Source organism: Melanerpes formicivorus, unplaced genomic scaffold, assembly GCF_026170545.1.
Source record: "Melanerpes formicivorus ecotype bairdi unplaced genomic scaffold, bMelFor1.0.p_v2 SCAF_5, whole genome shotgun sequence".
NCBI classification, from domain to species: domain Eukaryota; kingdom Metazoa; phylum Chordata; class Aves; order Piciformes; family Picidae; genus Melanerpes; species Melanerpes formicivorus.
The window spans coordinates 14,092,094-14,115,427 of NW_027142357.1; the positions used below are offsets into that span (position 1 = coordinate 14,092,094).

General features: G+C 42.6%; 1 protein-coding gene across 2 annotated transcripts in view; it reads left to right on the plus strand.

Moving 5' to 3' along the window:
* The window catches only part of PLEKHM3 (pleckstrin homology domain containing M3), an 87,202-nt gene that overhangs the window by 15,748 nt on the left and 48,120 nt on the right, over positions 1-23,334 (plus strand). For both annotated transcript variants that reach the window (XM_068138323.1, XM_068138324.1), the window contains exons 3-5: positions 3,175-4,110; positions 18,058-18,203; positions 21,891-22,084. In XM_068138323.1, coding sequence (XP_067994424.1) covers positions 3,175-4,110; positions 18,058-18,203; positions 21,891-22,084 — 1,276 coding nt within the window. The remainder of the gene's footprint in view (positions 1-3,174; positions 4,111-18,057; positions 18,204-21,890; positions 22,085-23,334) is intronic.

Here is a 23,334-nt window from a genome sequence, read left to right on the forward strand (position 1 = left end):
GTGCTGGATGCACCAACTGCTCCCAAAAGTGGAGAGAGTTAGATGTACACTTGCTGCAGAGTTCCTAGCTGAGACAAGTGGGCAGTTGCCAAAGGAGAGACACTGAGGAAGATACTGCCCTGTTCCCAGCTGCTGAGTCTCTCTTTGTTTCCCTCTGCCTTCTTCTCCCTGTTCCCTTGAAATTATAACTCCAAATGGCTCAGGCGTGGGCCATTTACTGTGATTATGTCCCTTTTTTCACTCTTCTGCAATTTACTCTCCCTGTTCTATAGGGAGGAAAAGAGCTGCAGTTTGTTTGGAAGGTGGATGGAGAGATGGTAGCATTTGCTCTCTGAGTGGAAAGGTATTATCTGGCACACTGTGCATCAAGGAGATGAAGGGGCAGAGGGCTGCAAGGTGTGTGTGTATGGGTAGCATATGGATTCAACCTGTCTCTGCCAGCATCTATTACCCTGACCTAAACAATATGAGGCATTTGAATTTTAATCAAGTTGGCTGCTGCTTCTGTCCCAGTTAGACCAAGAGCCAGTGGAGCTGATTCACAGGAGCTTGAAGGGAAGGAGTGTGATGAAGGAGGGAGAGGGAAGTGCCTTTATGAAAGGCAGGAAAGATAGCCTTTCTCTAACTTAACAAAAGACAGCAAACCTGTGTGCAGATGAAGGAGGGGTGGGTGGGGGAAGGTTACGAGTTGTCTTATTATGGAGAAGCTTGAACTGTCATCTGTACTTGATGGAAGCGAGAGAGATTGCAGTTGGAGCTGCAGAAATGGTGCATCCCTGACTGGCTTAATAGAAAGGGAAGATGACTCTAGAATGGCTGCCCATTATCTGCACTACAAAGAGATTAGTGTGGGTTTCAAAGAAATTAATGGCTTTTGAGTTAGCGCAGAAATACTAATGAATGTCAGGGCTGGAGATGTATGGTGAATAAAGTTGGTTCTCTTTTTGTGTGTGTGTTTCTATCCATTTGGGCTATTAAAGTGTGCTTTTTTCCCACCTTTTTAAGGTTTAGATTGGGCTTTCAGTTTTCATATTTAGCTGAAATACTCTTGAGTAGCTTACTTGTGTCCAAGATATAGTTATATTGATTTATTTTCCACCTTTTCAGACATAATGCCAAAGCAGCAATTTTTAAATTGTTGTTACGATTTTAGTCTTATAAGCAGGAAATCTTTGTAGGTAAGGTGTAGAGTACTCTGAACGTAGTGTTAAATTCAGTATGAGGGTGATAATGGAAAGCTGAGGCTGAGCTGGCAAGGCAAATTTAAGGATATAAACCAATTCTTATGTATGTTCGTGAAGTTCAGCTGAAGGTTGTTTACTTAATCCTTATGAATCCTTAAAGTTGGTCTTCACTGAAGAGCTAGCCAAAGCTTTTATGCTGTTGCTGTCCTGAATCCTCCTCTTGCTCCTATGTGAAACACAACCAACTACAACAGTGTTTTCAGCCAAGGGCAGGAGTATCTCTTTTGATTGTAGGTTACAGCCCAAATTCTCCTTTCTCACCAACTGGTATCAGAAGACTCTTGAATATTAACTAAATCCCTCAAATACACATAGTCCTGACTCTCCTTTTGCCCCTGGGAGGCTAGACACTCTCACTCATTAGCCAATGGCAAGAGCAGCTTTGCCAGCAGTCTTAACCATGTTATCCTCAGTACAGATGGGGATGCAATAACTTCTTACGAGTTCATCTTTGTCTCTGTTTCCAAGCTCCATCAAGCCCAGGTGGTTCTGTTCTCACAGCTCTGAACTGAAGACATCCTAGATATACTCAGAGATGATCATGTTTAAAATTATCAGAGCATGGTCTGTTAACATGAGTAGTAGCTGGTTAAGCTGAGATGCTGAAAGTATTTTGTGCCTCCAGCTGTCCAACCCTATTACTCTTTCAAAGCTCGAGGGCAGAAACCATGAGTGAAACAGCTCCTGTATTGCTGCAGTTTGTAATGCTGTGCCTCAAAGTCAGTTGAGTTTGGTTTGACCTAATTGTGCTGGGCAGTGGATGAGGGGCTGTTCTCAGGTGGCTACCTTGCTCCTGTGTCAGGAATAGCAGTGTGCAAGGGAAATGGACAACTGGAGGCAGAAACCTGTTCACTTGTGTCTGTTAATTCTGTCACTGTTGAGCAAGTCGAGAGCCATTACAGATACCCTTACTATAGAGGTGAAGTAGAAGTCTAATGGGAGCAAGAATGTGCTCCTTAAGGCTGTGTTGTTTTGAGGTGCCAAGTGTTAGTAACAGTGAATGCCATTGAATTTTTACAGGGACCAACAAAAATTGCTTAGAGGTGTATGTCCAGCCCAGGGTGAGAGTACAATGCTTGCATGTTTTAAGGGTGGCTGAAGTGGTACAAATCAGATTGGAACAAATCTTGTACAGACACCTTTTTAAAAACCCAGAAATATTTTTTATTATGTTTCCTTTAAATTCACATCCCTTTAGTGCCCTGAGTGACTCATGTATGGCTGGTTTTCTGGGGAGAAACAAAATTCCCTTCAACTTTGCCTTGGGCCTGGGTTTGTAAAAGGGTCTGCTCTGAAGCACCTGAAATGCTGAGGTGCTTAGATACATATGGTTTCCTCTGGCTTTTCTTTTTTTGGTTGTGTCTACTGGTCCTGAGGCTAATTTTCACAAATCATCAAAGCTCCTCTCTAGTAAAGGGAGCTGTGCAAAATGTTCTGGGTCATGCCAAAATGTGGTAAGGGTCTGCTGCCATTGGGCACAGTTATCCATTCTTTGTGTCACAGTAAGTCTGTGTGCCAGGTGTAGTGCCAGGATGTTGTATGTGTTTCTCAGTGTTGAAACCTATTTTAGTTGGCAATAGATTACTTGCTAATATTGTTCTCTTCTAGACTAGGTTCTTGGGAGACTTGAAGTGTTTTATTGCTCTGTGACTATTCTCCTGGATAATCTTGGGAAAAGTGCTTTGTTTGTCTGTCTCTCTGTTTCTTTGTCCCCTTTTTGTAAGGAGTTTTGGTACCTCTGGGGGAAAAAAGTGCTGCATTCTCATTGGCTCAAATGTACAATCAATGCTTGAGTGAAGCCTCTTCCTGTGATTCTTTCCTCCAGGTGTATCATGTATGGGCAAGGGAGATGCATAAATCAGAATGACAGAGATTTGAAACAATTATTCTAAAATAATTAATGGCAATGTTTTCATTTTGTTTCCTCCAGAACACAAGCCAATGTTCCCAAATATTCTGAAGAAGGGATACTTAGAAATCAGAAGAGACAATGACAACTTCTGGCAAACCTGTTATGCTGAGCTCTCCCCATACAAACTGTACCTGTATTACTTGGACAGCAGTGGCAACCAGGCTCTTCCCACTGTGTACCCACTCGTGCATTTTCAAAGGGTCACTGTTACTGGTTGCATTGAAACAAAGGTGGTGGATGCTGTCATGTCAGACAACTCACAGCTACAGATGAAGGCAGAGTCCTCTTGGGAAGCTTTGGACTGGGGCCAGAAACTCTGGGAAGTGGTGCGTGCTTCTGTGCCTGCTCTTACAAGGCAGCAGGAGAAACTGGAGAACGTGCCAAAGCCTGAAAACAACAGTGACCTTTCTCAAACCAATGGATTGTTAGAGAAGCCTATGGAGCTCTTCTTATCAATGAATTTGACTGAAAACACTAAAGACTACCAAAATATTCTCAAATCAGGGACTCTTTATAGGTTAACTGTCCAGAATAACTGGAAGGCATTTACTTTTGTCTTAAACAGGTCTTATCTCATGGCATTCCAGCCGGGTAGGCTTGATGAAGATCCTCTACTGAGCTACAATGTTGATGTGTGCCTGTCAGTCCAGACAGATACTCAGGATGGCTATGACTCTTGCTTTCAGGTCATTTTTCCTCAAGATATCCTCCGCCTGCGTGCCGAGACTTCTCAGAGGGCCAAGGAGTGGATGGAGGCACTGAGAGCAGCAGCCAGTGCTACTAGAATTTCAACTCTGAACCCACAGGTTACGCTTAGGAACAAGCCTGGAGATTGGCCCTCTGGAAATGAACTTAGAAAGAGCAAGCGCCAATCTGTGACCACCAGCTTCCTGAGCATCTTGACCACGCTGTCTCTAGAGAGAGGGCTCACAGTTCAGAGCTTCAAATGTGCAGGTAAGCAAGCAGGCTGCATCATCTGTGCCCACTTCTCTTCAGCAGGTAAAGAAAATCACTTGGAAGAGCATGTATGTGTTTTAGCAGACCCAGCCATTCCCTACCTCTTACTATGGCCATAAACACTCCGTTGTGCTAGCCGTGCTTTGCTCTCTGTGAAACATGGAGAAAGCCTATGGGATATTCAGGGATTCACACACATTTGGTGAGCAGTGCTGAAACATTGCGTCCTGCGCAGAGCGCACTATGTGGGCCAGGGTTGCCTTACAGGGTAGTTGAACTATTTTCTTGATTCAGGACATTGGAAAGGTGTTAAAGAATCAGAAGTGTCCAGAATTCTCATCCCTTTGATTCTGGATGTGGTGCAACTTTCCAACTTCATGCACTTCTATTTTCTTTTATTACTGTGTCTCCTCTGAGACAGTTTTAGAACTCAATTTACTGGGCATTCTGGGAAGACTCCTCAAAGCATATATTCTTCTCTGAAACACCATCATTTGATGACATGTTCTAGCACTGAGGTTTAAGCATGAGCTTATATGCTGGGTTCTTCCCTTGAGGCAGGGGTGAAAACATCACCTTAAGGCTCTTCATGTAACTGTAAATTTCAGTTCATTTGACCTGATTCTAGTTCTAGGCAAGATCATGATTCTATTTTCATTTCATTCCCAAACTGGATAAAAGGGTCTCATGTGAATGCAGTTCATTATCCTTTGTGGAGCAAATTTGGGCACCTTGTGCCTAAACTATACTTTCTGTCTGGCTTCAGTTACACTCCCTTAGATATTGTCCAATGTATCAGAAACAGCTTTTCTGAAGGATTTTCTGTGAGGGTCTTGCCTCTTCCTCACTCCCCTCCAGAGAAAACTTGAGCCCCAGAAGTAGTGGATTACTCTTAGACCTGATTGTGTGTGCAGTTGCATGTGTCTCTTCTGGCAGTCACTCACAGGTGGTGTTCCTACTCACTTCTTCATAGTGCATGGCACCCACCTGGTAGCCAGATCATTGTAAAGGCTGGTAGTTAATGATTTGGTCACAGTATTTGGGCTTCTGCCAGCATTCCATTCTGTTCTTGGCCACAAACTTTCTTGACTTCATGTCAGGTTTTCTTGGGAGTGATTATGTGCCAAATGACTGATGAAACTGATGATGCCTGGGTCCTAGGATGATTCTTGATTGCTTGGACACTCTTGGACAGTAGTCATGTCTTACCTTTAAGGATCGTTGTGAAAACTGTGTTACCCAACAGGCAGCCTTGTGAAACTCAAGAATAGAGTAGAATTAACAGCCTCATTTTTATATTAATGCCCCAGGTGACATAAAAACTTTATTACCCTCTCTCACTTCTTTTGATTCAAAGCTCAGTAAAGGAAAAAGTTATAATTTTGCTTCATCCTCTGACTGAGGTCCAGCAGAATTTCAAGTGAGCATTTCTAATGACCTCCTCAAAAATAGGAGTGGGCCCTGGGATGGCAGCTATGTGATGTCTCCAATGTGAAACAGGTTTTGGACATGCACGATGCAGTGTGGAGCAAACTTTTCTATGGGAAAGGGTGGATTTCCTCTCCCAAATACTGGACAGTTCATTTACACTTATTTTCCCTAGGGAAATATGGTGCTCTGACTGTGTTAGAGTTGCATGGAATTTTCTCCTGATACTTGGGAAGCATTCCCAGTTCTGCTGTGGCCTTCAAAACTGATCAGACACACTTTTACAGAGAAAAGTGAGTTGTGGAGAGTTCTGTGAGAAACCAGACACTGGGATTGCCTGTACTGGGGGATGGGATACACAGCACTTACTGTGGGAGCATACCCTTGGTTGTCTGCCTGAGTCCCTCAGAGCATGTCTTTGAGAGTTGACCGAGACTTGTAGTCGTTTCCACGGCGCAAAGGAATTAATAATTGTAATTATAACGGGGAGAAGCTGAGGAAAGTTGTCTGGCTCAGAAAAGTTTGTGCTGAGGAGACTTTGGAGGCACACCAGCACTCTGGGACTCTCCTTGTCCCTTGCTCCCTGCAGGCAGTTTGCTGCTCCCCGGCGTGGGCTGCTGTGTAAGCTGAGGGGCCTGCTGCTGGTAATTACAGCTTGCGGGCATTGAGAGCAGTTTTCCCCAGGGCTGGTGGGAGGGGTGAGCTTGGAAAAGGATGAAGGGGGGGAGAAAAGTTCTGCTGTGAATTCTTCAGCCATTTAGTGCAAATTCCTGTAATTACCGTCTTTGTGTCCTGTCCCAATGGCACATAATACAGCAGAAGCCTTTCCTAATTGAGACCTTACAGGAGGTACAAATCCCTCCTTTGTTCGGCCTGACAAATTAGTGCCAGAAAGTGGCAAGGTCCGAGTGGGAATCAAAGGCAAGCAACACAAAGATGGAACTTAAGGCTACAGTAATAACCCTCTCTACTCCTACAGGGGTGGGAGGGAAGGAAAAGTAATGACCAATGAAAAATGAAGGGTCTTTTTGTTATAAATTCCCTTGACATGACAGCACCTCAGGGCTGCTTTATTTATTTAGGAAAAGTGATTAAATAGTAATACAACAGGGCAGACCATTGTCTCTCGAGCTCCCCCCCCTTCCTACAGACCCCTGCTGCCTCTGCTAATTGATTGACAATGAACCTCTGATAAAGAAGGTTGTTGGGAGGACCTGATGGGGACAGGGTTGTTTTTTCACTTTTTCTCTTTGCAGTCTTTGTGGGGTTCCCCTCCCTACAGATTTTGATAATTTTTTTTTTTTCCTGTTTGAAATACCCTCTGCATCCCCATTTCCTTCCCTTCCTCAGTGTAAGCTTTTCAAGGGACTGCTCCCAGACAAACATCTGACACTCACAAGCAGGTAGGGGAGAATGTGAGTGTCTGTGCCTGTTACTGACAAGTTTGTCTTTGAATCCGACCAGCACTTTTCAGCTTGTGATACAGGCCAGGTCAGATGTAGTCATGGGGCAGGCAGACAAATGTTGATATGCTGGAGTCGGAAGGGCAGCTTGAAAAAACCTTGTCTTCATGTTTGTCTTTATCTTACTTTGGAGGGCAGACAGAACATTATTTCTGATCATTTAAAAAAGTGAATGAATTGGCTACTGATTATCAGTGGAGCAGCATCGTTTTTATAAATACTTCTACCTTTGCTACCATTATGTACATTTTTGGCTTGGAACAGCAGCACATATTGGAACATGGGGTTAACTAGAAACTGCTGGCACTGGATTGGCAGCCTCCTCTGTCCTTTGCACGTTCTATTGTGTAGCTTGCTCTTGCCCTGTTGTTGGTGTGTAGTAATGTTCCCCTGGAAAGTATAGGGGGCTCTGAGCAAGAGTGGCATTTGAGAATATCGATCTGCTCTGGTGAGACTTTGGAAGGACCTACCCCTTGTCTTCAGATGGATATTAAGTGAGAGCTATTTGCTATTCCAGGCTGGTAAATACAAAATTTTATGATTTGCTCTTTAATATGTGGGAAAGTGAGAGATATAAATTATATTAGCATGACCTGGTGGCAGTGTGTGTTATTATTTTTTATGTCTTTATTTCACCTGCGTTCAAGAGAAATCCCCAGACTGTTACAAATGTTACAAGTTTTAGATGGCTTCCATCAAAACATGTTTGGCGAGTGCAGCATCTTGCAGGCAGTGGAAGCTGGTTGTAAGCACTCTGCTGGGTGACCTGTTGGGCCTTCTGTAGGCTCCTGGGGAAAGGCAGGTGTTTCTTCTGGAAAACGCTCCTGGAAGTCTGTAAGAATCAGAGGTCCTCAGTTGCCCTTCACTATTGCTACTCCCTTGGCACATGTGTTCATATTTCAGTGGGTGTGGAATACAAATGGCTTCTGCCCTTGCATCCTGCTTTTTGCATAGCTCCCATTCTTTTGATGTCTCTCTTCTTTATCACCCTCTGGTTTTCTCTCCCTGTCCTTTATTAACACAAATATTTTTTTTCACAGAAGTGTTTTTTTTCTACCAACGCTTGTTGCTTGTGCACCAAGTTGTAATGGATGTTGGAATTTCTGCCTTCTGCAAAGTGTGCTCTACAACCTCTTATTTGTCTGTGTGGCTTTCCTTGCTCTTCTTCTGGGGTGCCTTCTGTCTTTTCCTCTCTGCCTTGTTCATATCTCTTCACTTGCCAGAAAAATAAATACTGTTACTAGGGCTCCACTGACATGGCTGGCTCACCTGAACACTAGGTATGGAGAAGCCAAGATTAGTAAATGGGCTGTTTCCAGAGCTTGCAGCCCTGTCAAATTGAACAGCAGGAGGAAAGCTGTTGGCTTTCAAAGAGTCATTCTGCCTCTAATGCTGTGATCATGTGTGTGGATGGGAGAACAGTCCAGTAGTGCAGCATACCCAGCCTGTGCAACCTTTGCTCTAACAGCCACTCCTGTAGTAAAAATAAAGTTCCTTTCTTCCCTTCTCCTCTCACCCCCTTCCCCTGCAACAAAGAAATCAGTATTTTCTTAGTAGTTTGCAAACCAGAAAACATGATTAAAAAAAAAAAAAAAAAGGAGGAGAATTATCCAGGTGCAATGTTGACTTGATTCAGCTTCTCCAAAAACCATATAGTTGAAACTTCTCAAATCCAGATAGTTGAAAAACATGGGTACTGCTTCACTGAATTTAGCAAATACTTTGTGAACTGTCATCACACTCAGCAATTATTTGCAGCATGCCACTGAAATAAAAATACTAGGGGACAAATCTTGTCAAACATACTACAATAATAAAATACCAGAAAGTCCTTTGGAAGGCTGTCTGCACTCTTGTCACATTTTTGGTACCCAATAACGATTGTTCTCACCTGCCCAGGGCTTTTAGGATTGTGCTAAGTGCTGTGTGTATTTTGTGCTTGGTTTCCTTTCAACTGATCTCTTTGTTCCAGCAGCTTTTTGCCTTCTTCCCTGTATTTAAGACTCTGCAAAATCCCCAGAGAATGTGTTTTGCTCTCTAAAGGCTTTGTCTAAGTATCTTTACTTTAGACCACACTCTTACAGTGCTGTCTGTGAGTTGCAGGCCCTGTTTCTATTGATTCAAAAGTCAGACTTCCACTGTCAGCAGTGGTATTGCTAAACTCTTATTCTTTGCTAGCCAAAACCAGCTGAGCTGAAAAAACATACTAGCATTTGGAAAATACACCATGTTTAAGCAAGGCCACTGACTTGTTGGGAGAAGCAGGGGGAAGGTTTACTGACAAGGATGACTTTAATTTGCGTAACAAGGAGTACTTAATTTGCAGCAGACCTACATGTTCCAAAACAGGAGATTGCTGGTCTGCAGTGCTTTGCCATGTGACAGCTCTTGTTTGGGGAAAGATCAGAAGATACTGCATGGTGTCTTTTATGCTTGCTTGAGTTGATTAAGCCTGTTATCAGTTATGATCACAGAAGCCATTTAATCTGCAGTGATAAAGTGAGTGAGCTCTTCAGTCCAGTTTTAAGATGGCTTGATTAGGGAAAATGGCAGCAAAAACTATTAGCTTTGTCTAAGGTGGTAGAAGTTAGGCCCTTCATCTTCCTGGGATTGGTCTGGCACCTTTGCAGAGTTGAGATTTTTTCCCTTCATAGGATTTGGTTTGGAGTTGGCCTGCTGATGCCCAGAAGGGTCGTTTAGATGAGTATTTGGCCATTTTAGTGCCTGTCCTGCACCCTGATGTGCACTTTACAATCCTCAGCTGGTGTTTTACTGACTTCTTTGCCTCAGCCCTGCAGGTGGAACACCTGATACAAATGGCTTGGCTCATGAATCTGCATAGGCTTCCTGGCAGGTTTAGTCTTCTGTGCTATCTGTGTTGGGATAGGTTACCCCACAAGCTCTAGTCTGCCTCTGTGAATGACTGCAGCTTTTCAGTATGTTCTCTCTCTTTTTTCTTTTTCCTTTTTCTCTTCCTTTTTTTCCCCATCACAAATAAAATATTTGTGCTTATTTCTTTTACTGTTATGAGCACAAGTCTGTTGTATGTGAGCATGTCTCTGCTCTCAGCATGGGCTCATGTTTATCCTTGGCTGTGCTGCTTTTTTTCCTGGCTTGTGGGTGCTAGGTATTAGTTCTGCTGCCTCCAAAGAACTCTTGGTTACTTGGGGATTTTTGGGGGTCCATTTATTGTGTGAAGCTAGTTTTGATGAATCTTTTGGCATAAAGAAGAGAATGCAAAAACCAGGGAGTCTAAATGTCCACCTCTCACCTTTTGGGGGATGGAAAAAGCTGTATCTGGATTAAAGGAAGTGTTTAAAGACCTGAAAACTCTCAGTACACACACATGCCAGTTCTGTAGAGAACTCAGTGATTCCTCATGAATTGCATTACAAGAGACAGCTTTATTGGTTGGGCTAGCATCTTCTAAGTCACTCAGGTCAGCTTTTGCTAATAAAGGCCTCACAGTCAGAACAGCACGGGCTCTTGCTCTGCCTTCTTGTTTGTAAAACCAAGCACAAGTGCAGTCAACTGTAGCAATAGGAATACCATTATTAATCATGCTCAAATTATCTTCTTACAATCATAGAATCAATACGGTTGGAAAGGACCTCAAAGATCTTCAAGTCCAACCTGTTACCCAGGACCTCATGACTACTAAACCATGGTACCAAGTGCTACATCCAATCCTCTCTTGAACACCTCCAGGGATGGTGACTCCACCACCTCCCAGGGCAGCCCATTCCAACAGCTAACAACTCTCTCTGTGAAGAACTTTCTCCTCACCTCGAGCCTAAACGTCCCCTGGTACAGTTTGAGACTGTGTCCTCTTGTTCTGGTGCTGATTGCCTGGGAGAAGAGACCAACCCCTTCCTGGCTACAACCCCTCTTCAGATAGTTGTAGAGAGCAATGAGGTCTCCCCTGAGCCTCCTCTTCTCCAGGCTGAGCAACCCCAGCTCCCTCAGCCTCTCCTTGTAGGGCTTGTGCTTGATGCCTCTCACCAGCCTTGTTGCCCTTCTCTGGACACGTTCAAGTGTCTCAATGTCCTTCTTAAATTGAGGGGCCCAGAACTAGACACAGTACTCAAGGTGTGGCCTAACCAGTGCTGAGTACAGGGGCACAATGACTTCCCTGCTCCTGCTGGCCACATTATTTCTGATGCAGGCCGGGAGACCATTGGCCTTGTTGGCCACCTGGGCACACTGCTGTCTCATGTTCAGCTGGCTGTCAATCAGTACCCCCAGGTCCCTTTCTGTTTGGCAGCTCTCCAGCCACTCCAACCCCAGCCTTCAGCACTACATGGGGTTGTTGTGGCCAACGTGCAGCACCCGGCACTTGGACTTGTTGAATGACATCATGTTGGACTCTGCCCATCTGTCCAGCCTGTCAAGGTCCTTCTGCAGAGCCCTTCTACCTTCAAACAGATCAACACCTGCTCCCAACTTGGTTTCTTCTGCAAATTTACTGATGACTAGCTCGATGCCCCCATCCAGATCATCAATAAAGATATTGAACAGGATGGGGCCCAGCACTAATCCCTGGGGGACACCACTGGTGACTGGCCGCCAGCTGGATGTGGCACCATTCACCACCACTCTCTGGGCATGGCCTCCAGCCAGTTCCTGACCCAACACAGAGTGCTGCTGTCCAAGCCACGAGCTGACAGCTTGGCCAGGAGTTTGCTGTAGGGAGTGATGTCAAAGGCCTTATTTACGCCTATCTGGCCTAGAGTGTGTGTTTAGTTTCCATCTCTTACTAAAGAGCTGATTAATTACTGAGTCCTGCCAATAGGTCATTCCACAGGAGTTCACATTCCCTTCTGTCAGGCAGTGCTTCAGAATCACAGCAAAGTACCAGATACTTCAGAGAATAATCCTATAAGGGCATGGGGGAAAAAAATAGAAAATTAGGTTGAGGTGTATGGTCTTCTTTCTGTTGTCCTGGGAACGGGGAGAAAGGAGTTTAAAGGATGCAGTAGGAGAATGCAGACTAGGTGAATGCATTAAAGAATTCACAGTGCATGAAGTGGGCCTTCATAGCTGCTCATAATTCCCTTAAAGCAAGTTCTCTGGGAAGGATGGCACTTTGGCCTTTCTCAGCATTGACAGTAAGGGTTAAAGAGCCTATATTCTGGTGAAAGTGGGGAAATACAAGCAAATAAAAAGCTAGTTTACAAAAGTATACTTGGCTTTTGTTGCAACCATTTGACACACAGCTAATATTTTTTGGTCCTGATTTACTGGTAAAATGTTCTTGATGGATATGTGCAAAGTGCAAGTTTACATGTTGATATTTGTGTTTTTTTCAGTATTATATTTGCAGGCTTAATTACTGCTACTTTTATTGAGGAGGCAGAATTTATCTGTGGAGCCTGCAGCACGCTTATGTGCTGCCTTCTACAATGGATAAGTGTAATACAAACACATCAAGTGTTGCATATGCTGGCTTGTTTCCACCAGTGACTGGGTTTTATCTTGATTATTCATCTTCTTGAAGAGTGTCACAGCTCTGTGTATTCAGCTTGACTGATGTAAAGGCTGTTGTTTACTTCACCTGCTGCTAGCAGTCCAAATTTTGGATGTCTACACTGATCCAATCTTCACTGATTGGAATAAAGCCTGGGTGTCTAGGGGATGATTCATTTCAACTGCCTTGGAGAGATGCTCTGTGACTGGGCCTGTGAGACATCACTAGTAGAATGGGCTTGGTCACTCTTTAGAGTAGCCTATCTACCTAGCCCAGGCTTGAGCCTATAGCCAGCAAGCCTGACTGGGTAGCTAAGTTAGCTTATCTGGATTGTTTGAGACAGGAAAGACAGGGCTATGAATTGGCACTAATCAAAATGAGAAGGCTGTTAATTTGGGTCTTAGTTTTAATCTACAGCTAATAGTCAAAGTTTTCATTGATTCAGAACAGATGACCCATCCTTTGGAGTCTGGGAAGCCAAAAACGAGCCTGGGAGTTAGGGACTAGTGAACCCTTCTTTTTTTCTGGAGGACCTGATCTAGATTAAAATTAAAGTGTGATCTGTACAATGCTGACAGAAATAATGTGAGAGTTATATGGTGCTTAGATAACTGGATAGGGTCAAATCCACTTGGCTTCGACAGGAAATAATTTCTGCCATTACTCTGTTAAGGTTTTGTTGTGTTGTTATTGTTTTTGGTTTTTTTTTTAAGGCTGTAAGAAGCTCACAAAAAAAGTAGACTAGGTGAGTAAAGTGTCAGACTTTGCTTGGAGATTCATGAGTTTATTATTATTTCTTTAGCAAGAGAATTGCTTTGGAAAACAAGCAATACTGGGAAAAGGATTGTGCATAATGCAGATTCAAACCTGGGCAAGCATGACAGCAAACTGAGCTCGTTGTTAGCATGTCCTCCATGTGAGTTTGAGTTTTCCCATGGTGAAATGAATTGGAATAGATGCAGAGAAATCTGAGGCCAAGAACTGAAGTAATTCTCATCTTCTTTTTCTGTTTGTGCTGAGCAGCTAGAGCAAATTGCATGTCTGATCTATCACTGAAAATTTGTTGCTTTGCTCCTTCTGCCTAGTCTGCTTTATGGCTTTATCAAGCTAAAAGCCTTTTGAAGTCCATGGGTCATTTTCTTTTCTTCATAATGTATGTTTCTTTTAAATGAATTAGCTTCTCAGCTAATCCTTCACAGATTTAATTATGGTACACAACCACAAAGGAGTTGCTTTTTCCTGATTTTGAGCAAGGAACTTTATTGAATGTGGAAAACAGTTGTGTACTTAATTCTAGTTTGGTCTTCTACTTTCTGTTTCACTGTGGAGCCACTCCAATATTTTCTTGCTGAAAGATTAAAGAAAAAGGTATCTGCATAAAAAGAATAGTTGTGTGTGTCTGCCTTCACTGTAAGAATATGCAACACCCTTAAAGTGACAGAAATGATGTTTTCCATACTTTGCAGAAGAGGAACTGTATTCAGGTGTCATGGATTCCTCCTCCATACTATCCTCACTGCCACCTTAAGTCAAGGAGGGAGACTTATTACAACTTTTTAACCTCATCTTCCTGTACTTCTTTCTTCCCAATGTCTTAGCACTTGGAGATGAGCATCTTGATGTTGTTACTCTTGCTCTGCTCACAGACATGTTGTTGAGAGAGGTTCATCTGTGCCCAGCAGCACTTTCTTGCTACTACTTTTAATAACCCCTATTTTCTTTGCTTGATTCTAAGGCTGTTTTGTTATATTTTCTGTGATGAAAGGTTTGGGATTACTTCTTCCCTCACTTTGCTAACAGTATTCCTGCAGCTACGCTTCTTCCTTCTGTAGCTTGCTCCATAACATCCTTTAGGTAGGGATGATTTGGGATAATAGTAAATATCACATTATTCTCCTTGCTCTAGGCTCAGAGTTTACCAGACCTTTGTACAGATGTTACATGGATACTATTCTGTGTGAACATTGTGAATAGGTGAGAGAGGCTAGTAGCTTTGCTTCTGGTAAACATGATGGCAACTTTATGTACCTGAATGTCCAGGTGCAGAATTCCCAAGGGCATTAAGCCACAAGCTATTCTTTCCTCCTCTTCTTTCTGTCTCTTGATCTATTTTTTTTCCATCTTAAAAAAACAAAGTAGCATAAGTGGTCTATGCCACAGGAATATGTTTGTCACACTACATCACTTTGAACTGCATAACATCAAAGAAAATCAGTGCTTTGATAACTTGATTTGAAAGGATTGTAGAAATAGCCATCATTATGAATCACAACAGATAGGAATGGAAAAGATGGTGATTTTCAAACAGCAAAGCTTGTAAGGTAAGGGAGAATGTAAGGTAGGTGCCAGTGCCATATTCTCATCTAAAATACCCCAACCTCACAACTCTTATATAGCTTTGCAGAATATAATTTACCTGAGGATATGAAGAGGAATGAGAATACTCTGTCTAAAAATATGTTTCTGAGGAAAGGTAACAGATGTGAGCTTGTGGAAGAATAAGAGAAAAAGCAATGCAAGCTACTTGGTTAGGAACTTTATAAAACTGCTCTTCCTGAAGGGGAGGGCATCCTGGGTTGTTCGATGAAACCCTCCTCATCCCAGAGGCCTTCAGTTCTTATGGGTTAGACATAGGGGGGAGGAGGAGGAAAGCCCTCCGATCACTTCTGTGTTTTATTATTCCTCTCCTGAGGAAACTATCTTGGTGAACTTGAATGAGTTTCTGTCTCTAGGAAGTTGCAAGACATTAAGCCTTAATGTGCTGACTTCTCAACTGCGAATGTAGTTTAGAATGATGGCAATTCAAATTGGAGTTTACCTTATTCTTGACTTCAGCCTAGTGTATAGGGGTTGGGGCACTAAGACAAACTAGGAGCCTTTAGGGTGGCAGAAAGTGCACAGTGGACATTAGGTGAAATCAGTGTGTCCTGTTCCATCGCCATCCTCATCCCCCAGCCCAGTAAGTGTGGCTAATGGGAAATGTTTATAAAGGTTTCAGTAGCCTTGAGTTGGGAGACTTCAGTCTCATTTAAACACAGCTTTACCACTGGTTCTTTATCAGCAAGTCAAAACACACTGAGCTAGAAAACACTGCATGTTGTTAAACAGTCTCTGTTTCATCCAGTGTGAGAGGTGATAACTGTATGTAATGACTACTCAACCTGGAACCAGTTGAGGTAAAAAGGCTTCAGTGATTTTTCAGTGATAGGAAGTTCAGCAAGACTGGCACAGAAGAACATGCTGTACTGAGGTACAGCTAATGCAAACATCCTTTCTGAGAGCCATTCCCATTTACTTTGGGAAAAGGGGGGAATGCTCTCTTTCAGAGACCACTTCATCTTGATATATGAGGAGAAGAGTGGGCATACTTCTGTTTCCTTTATAGAGGGGCAAGATTTACTTCTGTTGTGCTCTTTAAAACATGGGCTCCATAGCAACAGTGTGAGTACCTCCTGCATGTGTCTTCCAAGGCTACTAGTCAGGTGAACGACTGGTATTTCATCTCCTGTTAGCTGTTGAAAAGCTTCACCTTTACCTGTGAATGCATTTTTAAAATTGAAAGAATACTTATGTATGTACTACAGAACACTGGTACTGCGCTTACTACCAGGTATGCCTGCTGACTTCACCCATAACAGCATAATGAAGCAGGACTACATGGAAACTCTTTCAACTGGTTGGTCAGGAAGCTGCTTTTTTAAATGAAAGCAAGGGAAGGGAAAGGAAAAGCAAGGCAAGACAAGGTAGGAAAATGTGTGCTTTGCGCTGAGTGAAATACGAGGTTGCTGGATTCTAAATTCTGATCCCAAGCCACATTCATAAGTTGACATTTTTTGGGGGAACACACCAATGGATTGCTTGAATTTGCTTTATTCTTATAAAAGCATTCTTTCTGCTTTGCAAAAAGTTCTGCTGTATTTAGCATACAAAAATTATTTCTATGATTAAACATTATGACTGTAAACTATTATGAGTTTTGTATTTGTTAGCTGAGATCATGTGTTTCGCAATATATATATTGTTATACAACTTGAGAGATATGCTTATGCTTATGCTCTGATCTTATGAGTGGTAAAGGAGGAGTCATTAGCAGAAGTATCTCCTTCATCAACAGAGCTGTTTATATATTTGCCTTTTTCAAGAAACTGCACATCCTCACTCCACAAAAAACAATAAATAAAGGGATGGAGAAGAGAGAGGTAGTGACATGTTATGTCCCACACTGATGCATTTGATAGTGTGTATTGCAGAGCATTTATGGCCATATGGCTCTGGAGCATGGAAGAGGAAGAAGTGAATGAATTTTTGTTGGTCAGGTTATTCTAATTATTTTTATTAAAGCAGAAGGAACATGATAGCATCATCTAATGGGTAGAAGGAGTTCAGATTATGCCTAGTGTAGTTGAGCCGTAACCTCTCCTCAAATCAGGATAACTTGTACGGGAGAAAATAAAGATGCCTGTGGTAGGAGAAATGATGTAATTATACTGAACACAGTTATACTCACAAAAGCAGTCAATCAGTTGACTTCTGCCTGAAATATTTTATTTAACTAATACTTTTGCTGTAAAAGTGAATATACAAGGATTCTGCTGATCATCATTACTAACCAGCTCCAGCAGAGACCATCTGAGCATACAGCACAAGCCACAGTGGGGCTCTGGTGCTTGTTGTGTCTGTAGACGTACATGTCATGTGGGTATACCAGCATTTGAAGGAAAAGCAGAAATATCATCATGTGTGCTGTGTCAGAAAGGTGTCAATAACAGCCAAAGACATCTCATTGTATCTTACTCAAACATTTTTAGCCTTACTTCCTGAGCAGGTTGTTTAATGTGACTGTGCTGTCTTCAGCTCTCCACTCTAGTATTATTTGAGTCTGTTGGCTTGATTTAGCCACAGCTGAAAGACAGAGGTGTCAAATACAGAGAGTTTCTATGTATTTTGTGGAAACAGATGGTCAGGTGAAGGAGAGTTCTTTGTATTTGTTCTTTCTAACTAAAGCAGCACCTTTTGCATATGCTGGTTTACTCTGAGGACTCCACGAAAGACAGCATAGGAAGAGGCAAGGGATCCAGCTGTTTAAAAAGTGTCGTACAAACCTCAGACCTTGTAAGACAGAGAGTAACCTAATCATGAGAAAAAAAAAATGCAGAAAACTGAGCTGAATCACTTCTGCTAGTCAAGGTCTACTTGTTCTCAATGTGGCTGCTGCTCACAGTTATTCATGGTGTGTCAGTGGTTTGCCTTGGCTGTGCTAATTCTGTGGCCAAATGACTTTTTAATGTCCAGTGTCTCATAGTTGGTCTTCTGTCTTTGTTTCTTGAGAAGTAATAAGTATCCTTTGCTTTCTGAACTCTTTGTCATAGGTGGCCAGATTAGTGCATGCTTGTTCAACACTAGTCCAAGAATGCTAATATTTATTCCTCTATTTCTAGGGAACAAGAAATGGCTCATTGGTAAAATAAATAAAGTTTTTAAAGGATCTCAAATGGTGAAATAATTATTACTTTTCTTACTGCATCCTGAGCGTGTACTTCTGGCATGGTGTGCAAACCTGGACTTTTTCCCCTCTCTCTTTTGCAGGCTGTCAGCGCTCCATAGGCTTGTCCAATGGGAAAGCCAAGGTGTGTAGCTACAGTGGATGGTACTATTGCAGCACCTGCCACGTGGATGACAGCTTCCTCATCCCTGCACGACTGGTTCATAACTGGGACACTTCCAAATACAAGGTAATCTCCCTGCGGGTCATCTTGGTAGCCAGTGAAGTGAATTGCTCTTTTGTTAGAATCACAGGCATTGCAACAAGTTGAAAGTTACAGCCATTGACTGCTAGTGCTTTCATCTTTGTCTCTCTTGCCAGAATGAGCCATGCTGTCTCAACAAGACAGATGTTCTCATCACAGTTTCCTTATCCAGACCTAAGGCATTCCTCCATAGAAGCATCTTCTTTTTTGATGGCATCTTTTCCATCATTGCTTATCTAAATGCTCAAGAGACAGTGAGGGGTGGAACACTGAAACCTCTCCTATAGACTAAATCTTTGCAGTTGTTGGGCCGTTGAGGAGTATCCTTTCCATGAGCACTAGGAACTATGGATTGGCACTGCTTAGTGATGGATGCTAAGGTGTGGACACACCCACAGGAAACTGGCATAGTGAAATATGGTGTTTACAAGGCCCAGTATGTCCTATCTCTTTGCATGACCATTTTGAGGACACCAGGAGAACATTGCAGTTGTTTGCACCAGAGAGACAAAAGTAACATAAAGAGAAAATTCTGCAGTTGTTCACCTGCCACACAAGCTGCTTTCCTAAAACTTCTTTAATCTGCTCTTGGCTGCTGCCATGGTGGCTGGTTGCTAGATCCAGGGGTAACTGGTTACCTGCCTCAAAGCATTGTGCCACCAAAGGTGGCAGCAGTGTTGTTTTGCCATCTCAGGGAGCATTTGCTGAAACGATAACAAACTCATAAGGAATCCAGACCATGCTAGAGCTTCAGACCTAGCAGACACTGTTAGGAGAGGCTGTTTGAAGTTTTATGTCTGCGAATATTATTATTATGGGCTATTTGAAAAGGCAAAAAAATAACCAGTAAATGCCCTATTAGAGGAAAAATATCTTTCTTGAAGATGAAAATCTGTCAGAGGGGGATTATTAAAAAATAGCCAGAGCCTACTATCAAGAAAATGATAGTCTTGCATCATGAAATGCAGGATTCTTCATAGCTACCAAGCTCCTGCTTGTGGAGATAAAAGCCCCTCCCTTTCCTAAAAACTAGGAAGAAATATATATGAGATTTGTTTCTTTGGATGCTTTTATCAAGGACTAAACTTGCTGGCCCGTGGTAGTATAAATGGCCTTGATGTTGGGTAAGTGGATGGTAAGGCAAAGACCTCATATCAAGATGTCATTAATACTGCCAAGAAAATAAACTGGTTTGTTTTCTAAACCTGCAGGGTTAAAACTGAGCTCTATGTCCTGTTTCCTGTGGTCTTGGTAGAGGCAGCTGAGACACAAAAGGAAACAGGATTTTCAAACTTAAGCATTAGTTGAAACTTAATCTACTGTAATCTCAGTATAATGGTGACAAATAATCAATATGCACTTTTCTTAGGCAGAAAAGCTATGACATGACATAACTAGCAAATTCTGTGTGGATGCTTTGTGCCAAAGTGCTCAAAGAGGTGGATTTAAGAGAGGAGCACCATCCTTTAGCTAGGAAAACACTACAGCATCCCCAGTTACTAGAGCAGATGCTAAGGAAGGGAGGGAAGGAGTGTTACAGAGAGGGTCCTGCAGGAAGCAGCACATACTGTGTTACATGGTCATAACTGAAACAGGACTTCAGTCTTCAAAAGCTTCTGTGCTTCACACCATCTGAAATGTGCCTGACAGTCCACCAAATTGAATCAAAGTGAATGAAGAGTTTGAAAACTTGCAATCCTTCCCACTGCCATCTTTTCCCCACTTCTGCAGGGATTTCTGGGGTCTGTCCTATGTATCTCTGGCAAAGCAAGCAATAATAGATCCTCAAGGACATGAGCTTTTCTGATAATACAGTGTAATGGGGCATGCTTCTCTTTTATGTTGCACATATTTCTAGACATCTGAGCAAGACCAGGAAACTGTTGAATCAATTAAGTAAGTGAGTTTTTCAAATTGAGAGGTTCTTGTATGCTTTTGGCAAGAAAGGTCACGAAAAAAACAGAAGCAGTGTTTCAGGTTTCTTTCTGTAGAGTTGTGTCTCCCCATATGTAGAATCTTGAAAACCAACAATGCACTTACACCTGAAAGCACAAGAGTAGGAAAAGAAAAGTCACCTTGACTGCAATTAAAGCTCTTGGAGAGGACTCAGCAGTTAGGCACCTTTCTTCTGTCATAACCTAAACAATAGTTTGGTCCCAGGTTCACATTTTTCCCTGTCCCTACTGTTTTTATATTTGTGTTTTTCACATTTGTGTGAAGGGAACAGAAAAGAGGCTATCTTGTGAACCTGACATCTTTGACATCTGTAGAGTTTTGTTCTGCAAAATCCAAGTAATTTGTGCTGCTCCATACACAGCACATTACTTCCATGCAGACAGCACAATTCCTTGTATATTAATTTTAGAAAAAAATATTTAATTAGTGAGATGTTTAGTACAAATAGGGGAGATATTCAGTACAGCCTCGGGGCCTGGGAAACTTATGGAGTTATGGTCTGATATATTTGAAATTATATTATGTATTACCTGTGTAGGTATTAGCAGGAAAGCTGGCTTTAGCATTATTGGTTTTACTTGCATTGTGAAAAGGTTACATTTGGGGCTAGCTTTCCCTGTAAGTAGCTAGTGACTCCTGCAGCTAGTAACTTGTGCTGATTTTGGAAATGGTGCCATTTACAAGGTTGAATATTGCTTTCACCTGCTTCCTACCATACAGCACCAGATTGGAAATAACATCTTAAATTTCAAGAGGCTATGGTATGCCCTTTCTCCTTTTGTTAGCCTAAGTCATGCCTCCCTGGACCCAGTGTAAACAGTGATTTAAAGGTCCAGGAGGACTAATTGAATTGTGGAACAAATAGTATTTCTACAGCACAGTTTGAAGTGATTTGCAGCTCATTTCAGCTAATCCCATCTTCTCTTTTCCAGCTGTGATAAAATGCAGAAATAAGGAATGAGAGGGATTTTGGCCTTTTTACCTCAGAAACCGGAGTATCTTTTCTACTGAGGACAGAAGTTCCATTAATTTATCAGGATTACAGTAGCTCTTTGCAGGTGGAAGCAGAACAGAACACTATCATGAAACACTGGGCGTGAATGACATCAGTAAAATTCAACTTTATCAGTATTAAACAAAACAAAACACCAAAACCAACTTGATAGATATGCTTCTGATTATTTTATTTTTATATAACTTTAACCATACTGGCTGAGCACAAAACAAATGGGAACAGTAGTTTACAATGGAATTCTGTACTCTGGGATGGCACAGTATGACTGGATTTGCATCATATGTACGTTTCCTTTTGTAATGTTGTGCTCTGGCACTTCCCTGATCACTTCCTTGTTGCCAAAAGTAAAACAGTGAACAAACAGAAAAATATTAACAGGGAAGAAACTTGATAATAAGTTTTTAGACCTGAAAAACATCAAGTAAGCTATGTTACCCTGTGGTGTTAACATGTGTGGCTGCAAATATTGCTGTACTTGATGTAAATAAGCTATTATCTCATACACTTAGCTTAGATGGTCTTGATGAAGTTTGATTTAGCTATAATCAGAGATGATTGAATCTCTCTTGGGTCTGTCTTCTGTGATTGATAGCAAAGTAAGTTTTCAGATGTAGAGAAAAGGTGACAGATCACGAAGGGAAAGATCTACTTTAAAAGACCGGGGACAGAAGTCTGTCTAAACTGGTTGCTTTATTTTTCAGGTATCAAAGCAAGCCAAAGAGTTCCTGGAATACGTTTATGAGGAGCCATTGATTGATATCCAGCAGGAAAATCCCATGTTGTACAAGCATGTTGAACCTCTGGCAACTGTTGTGCGCCTGAGACAGCAGCTAAAGTCTCTCAGAGCTTATTTGTTCAGCTGCAGAGCAGCAGTGGCTGAAGATCTGCGCAGAAGGTAAGAGCTGCAAACATACAACATGAGGAGGTAGCTTCCTTGTCGTATTGCTTTTATCCTTTTATTGTTTTCCTCACAATCTAGTTCTGAAGGTGTTACTTATTTAGAAAGATATTTTACTTCCCTGGGCAGCAGGGCTATCTGCTGCAAGGAAATGTTTTTATAGGGTCTGAATACTGAAGTTGTTCTTGACAACTGTCAGCCCAGGGGTCACATATTGTGCTGTGCATCTTTTACTCCTCTGACATCCTGGCTGTGCATGAGTATTTTCACTGAAAGAGGAATAAAAGATACACACCACATTGCATGCATTGCAGTGTGGTAGCCACGGTTATAGAATAGAATGAGCTGGGTTGGAAAAGACCTTTGAGATCATCACGTCTAACCTATCATCCAACACTATCTAATCAACTAAACCATGGCACCGAGCACCCCATCCAGTCTCTTCCTAAACACCTCCAGTGATGGTGACTCCACCACCTTCCTGGGCATCCCATTCTAATGGGCAATCACTCTTTCTATGAAGAACTTCTCCTTAACATCCAGCCTAAACCTCCCCTGGTGCAGCTTGAGACTGTGTCCTCTTGTTCTGGTGCTGGCCGCCTGGGATAAGAGACCAACCCCCATGTGGCTACAACCTCCCCTCAGGTAGTTGTAGACAGCAATAAGGTCTCCTCTGAGCCTCCTCTTCTCCAGGCTAAGCAACCCCAGCTCCCTCAGCCTCTCCACGTAGGGCTTGTGCTCCAAACCCCTCCCCAGCTTTGTTGCCCTTGTCTGGACACGTTCCAGCAAGTCAACATCTTTCCTAAATTCAGGGGCCCAGAACTGGACACAGTACTCAGGGTGTGGCCTAACCAATGCTGAGTACAGGGGCAGAATGACCTCTCTGCTTCTGCTGGCCACACTGTTCCTGATACAGGCCAGGATGCCATTGGCCTTCTTGGCTGCCTGGGCACACTGCTGGCTCATGTTCCACATACTATCAACCAGTACCCCCAGGTCCCTTTGCAACACCTCACAGTATGGCAAAGCATGAGAGAGGCTGGAGTCAACCACCTGTCCAGTGCTTTTGCCCTCTTCTGCTATGGGATCTCACTCAAAGGCAGAAGCTAGCTGCAGTCCCCAGGTACATGACCCAACATAGGATTTATGTGACACCAGAGAATTTTGTGCTCTTGGCTCAGCCATGATGGCTGTGCCAACAGTTTTGTTTGTTGGAATACACCTGATCGCAGCACAGCAGATGTTTC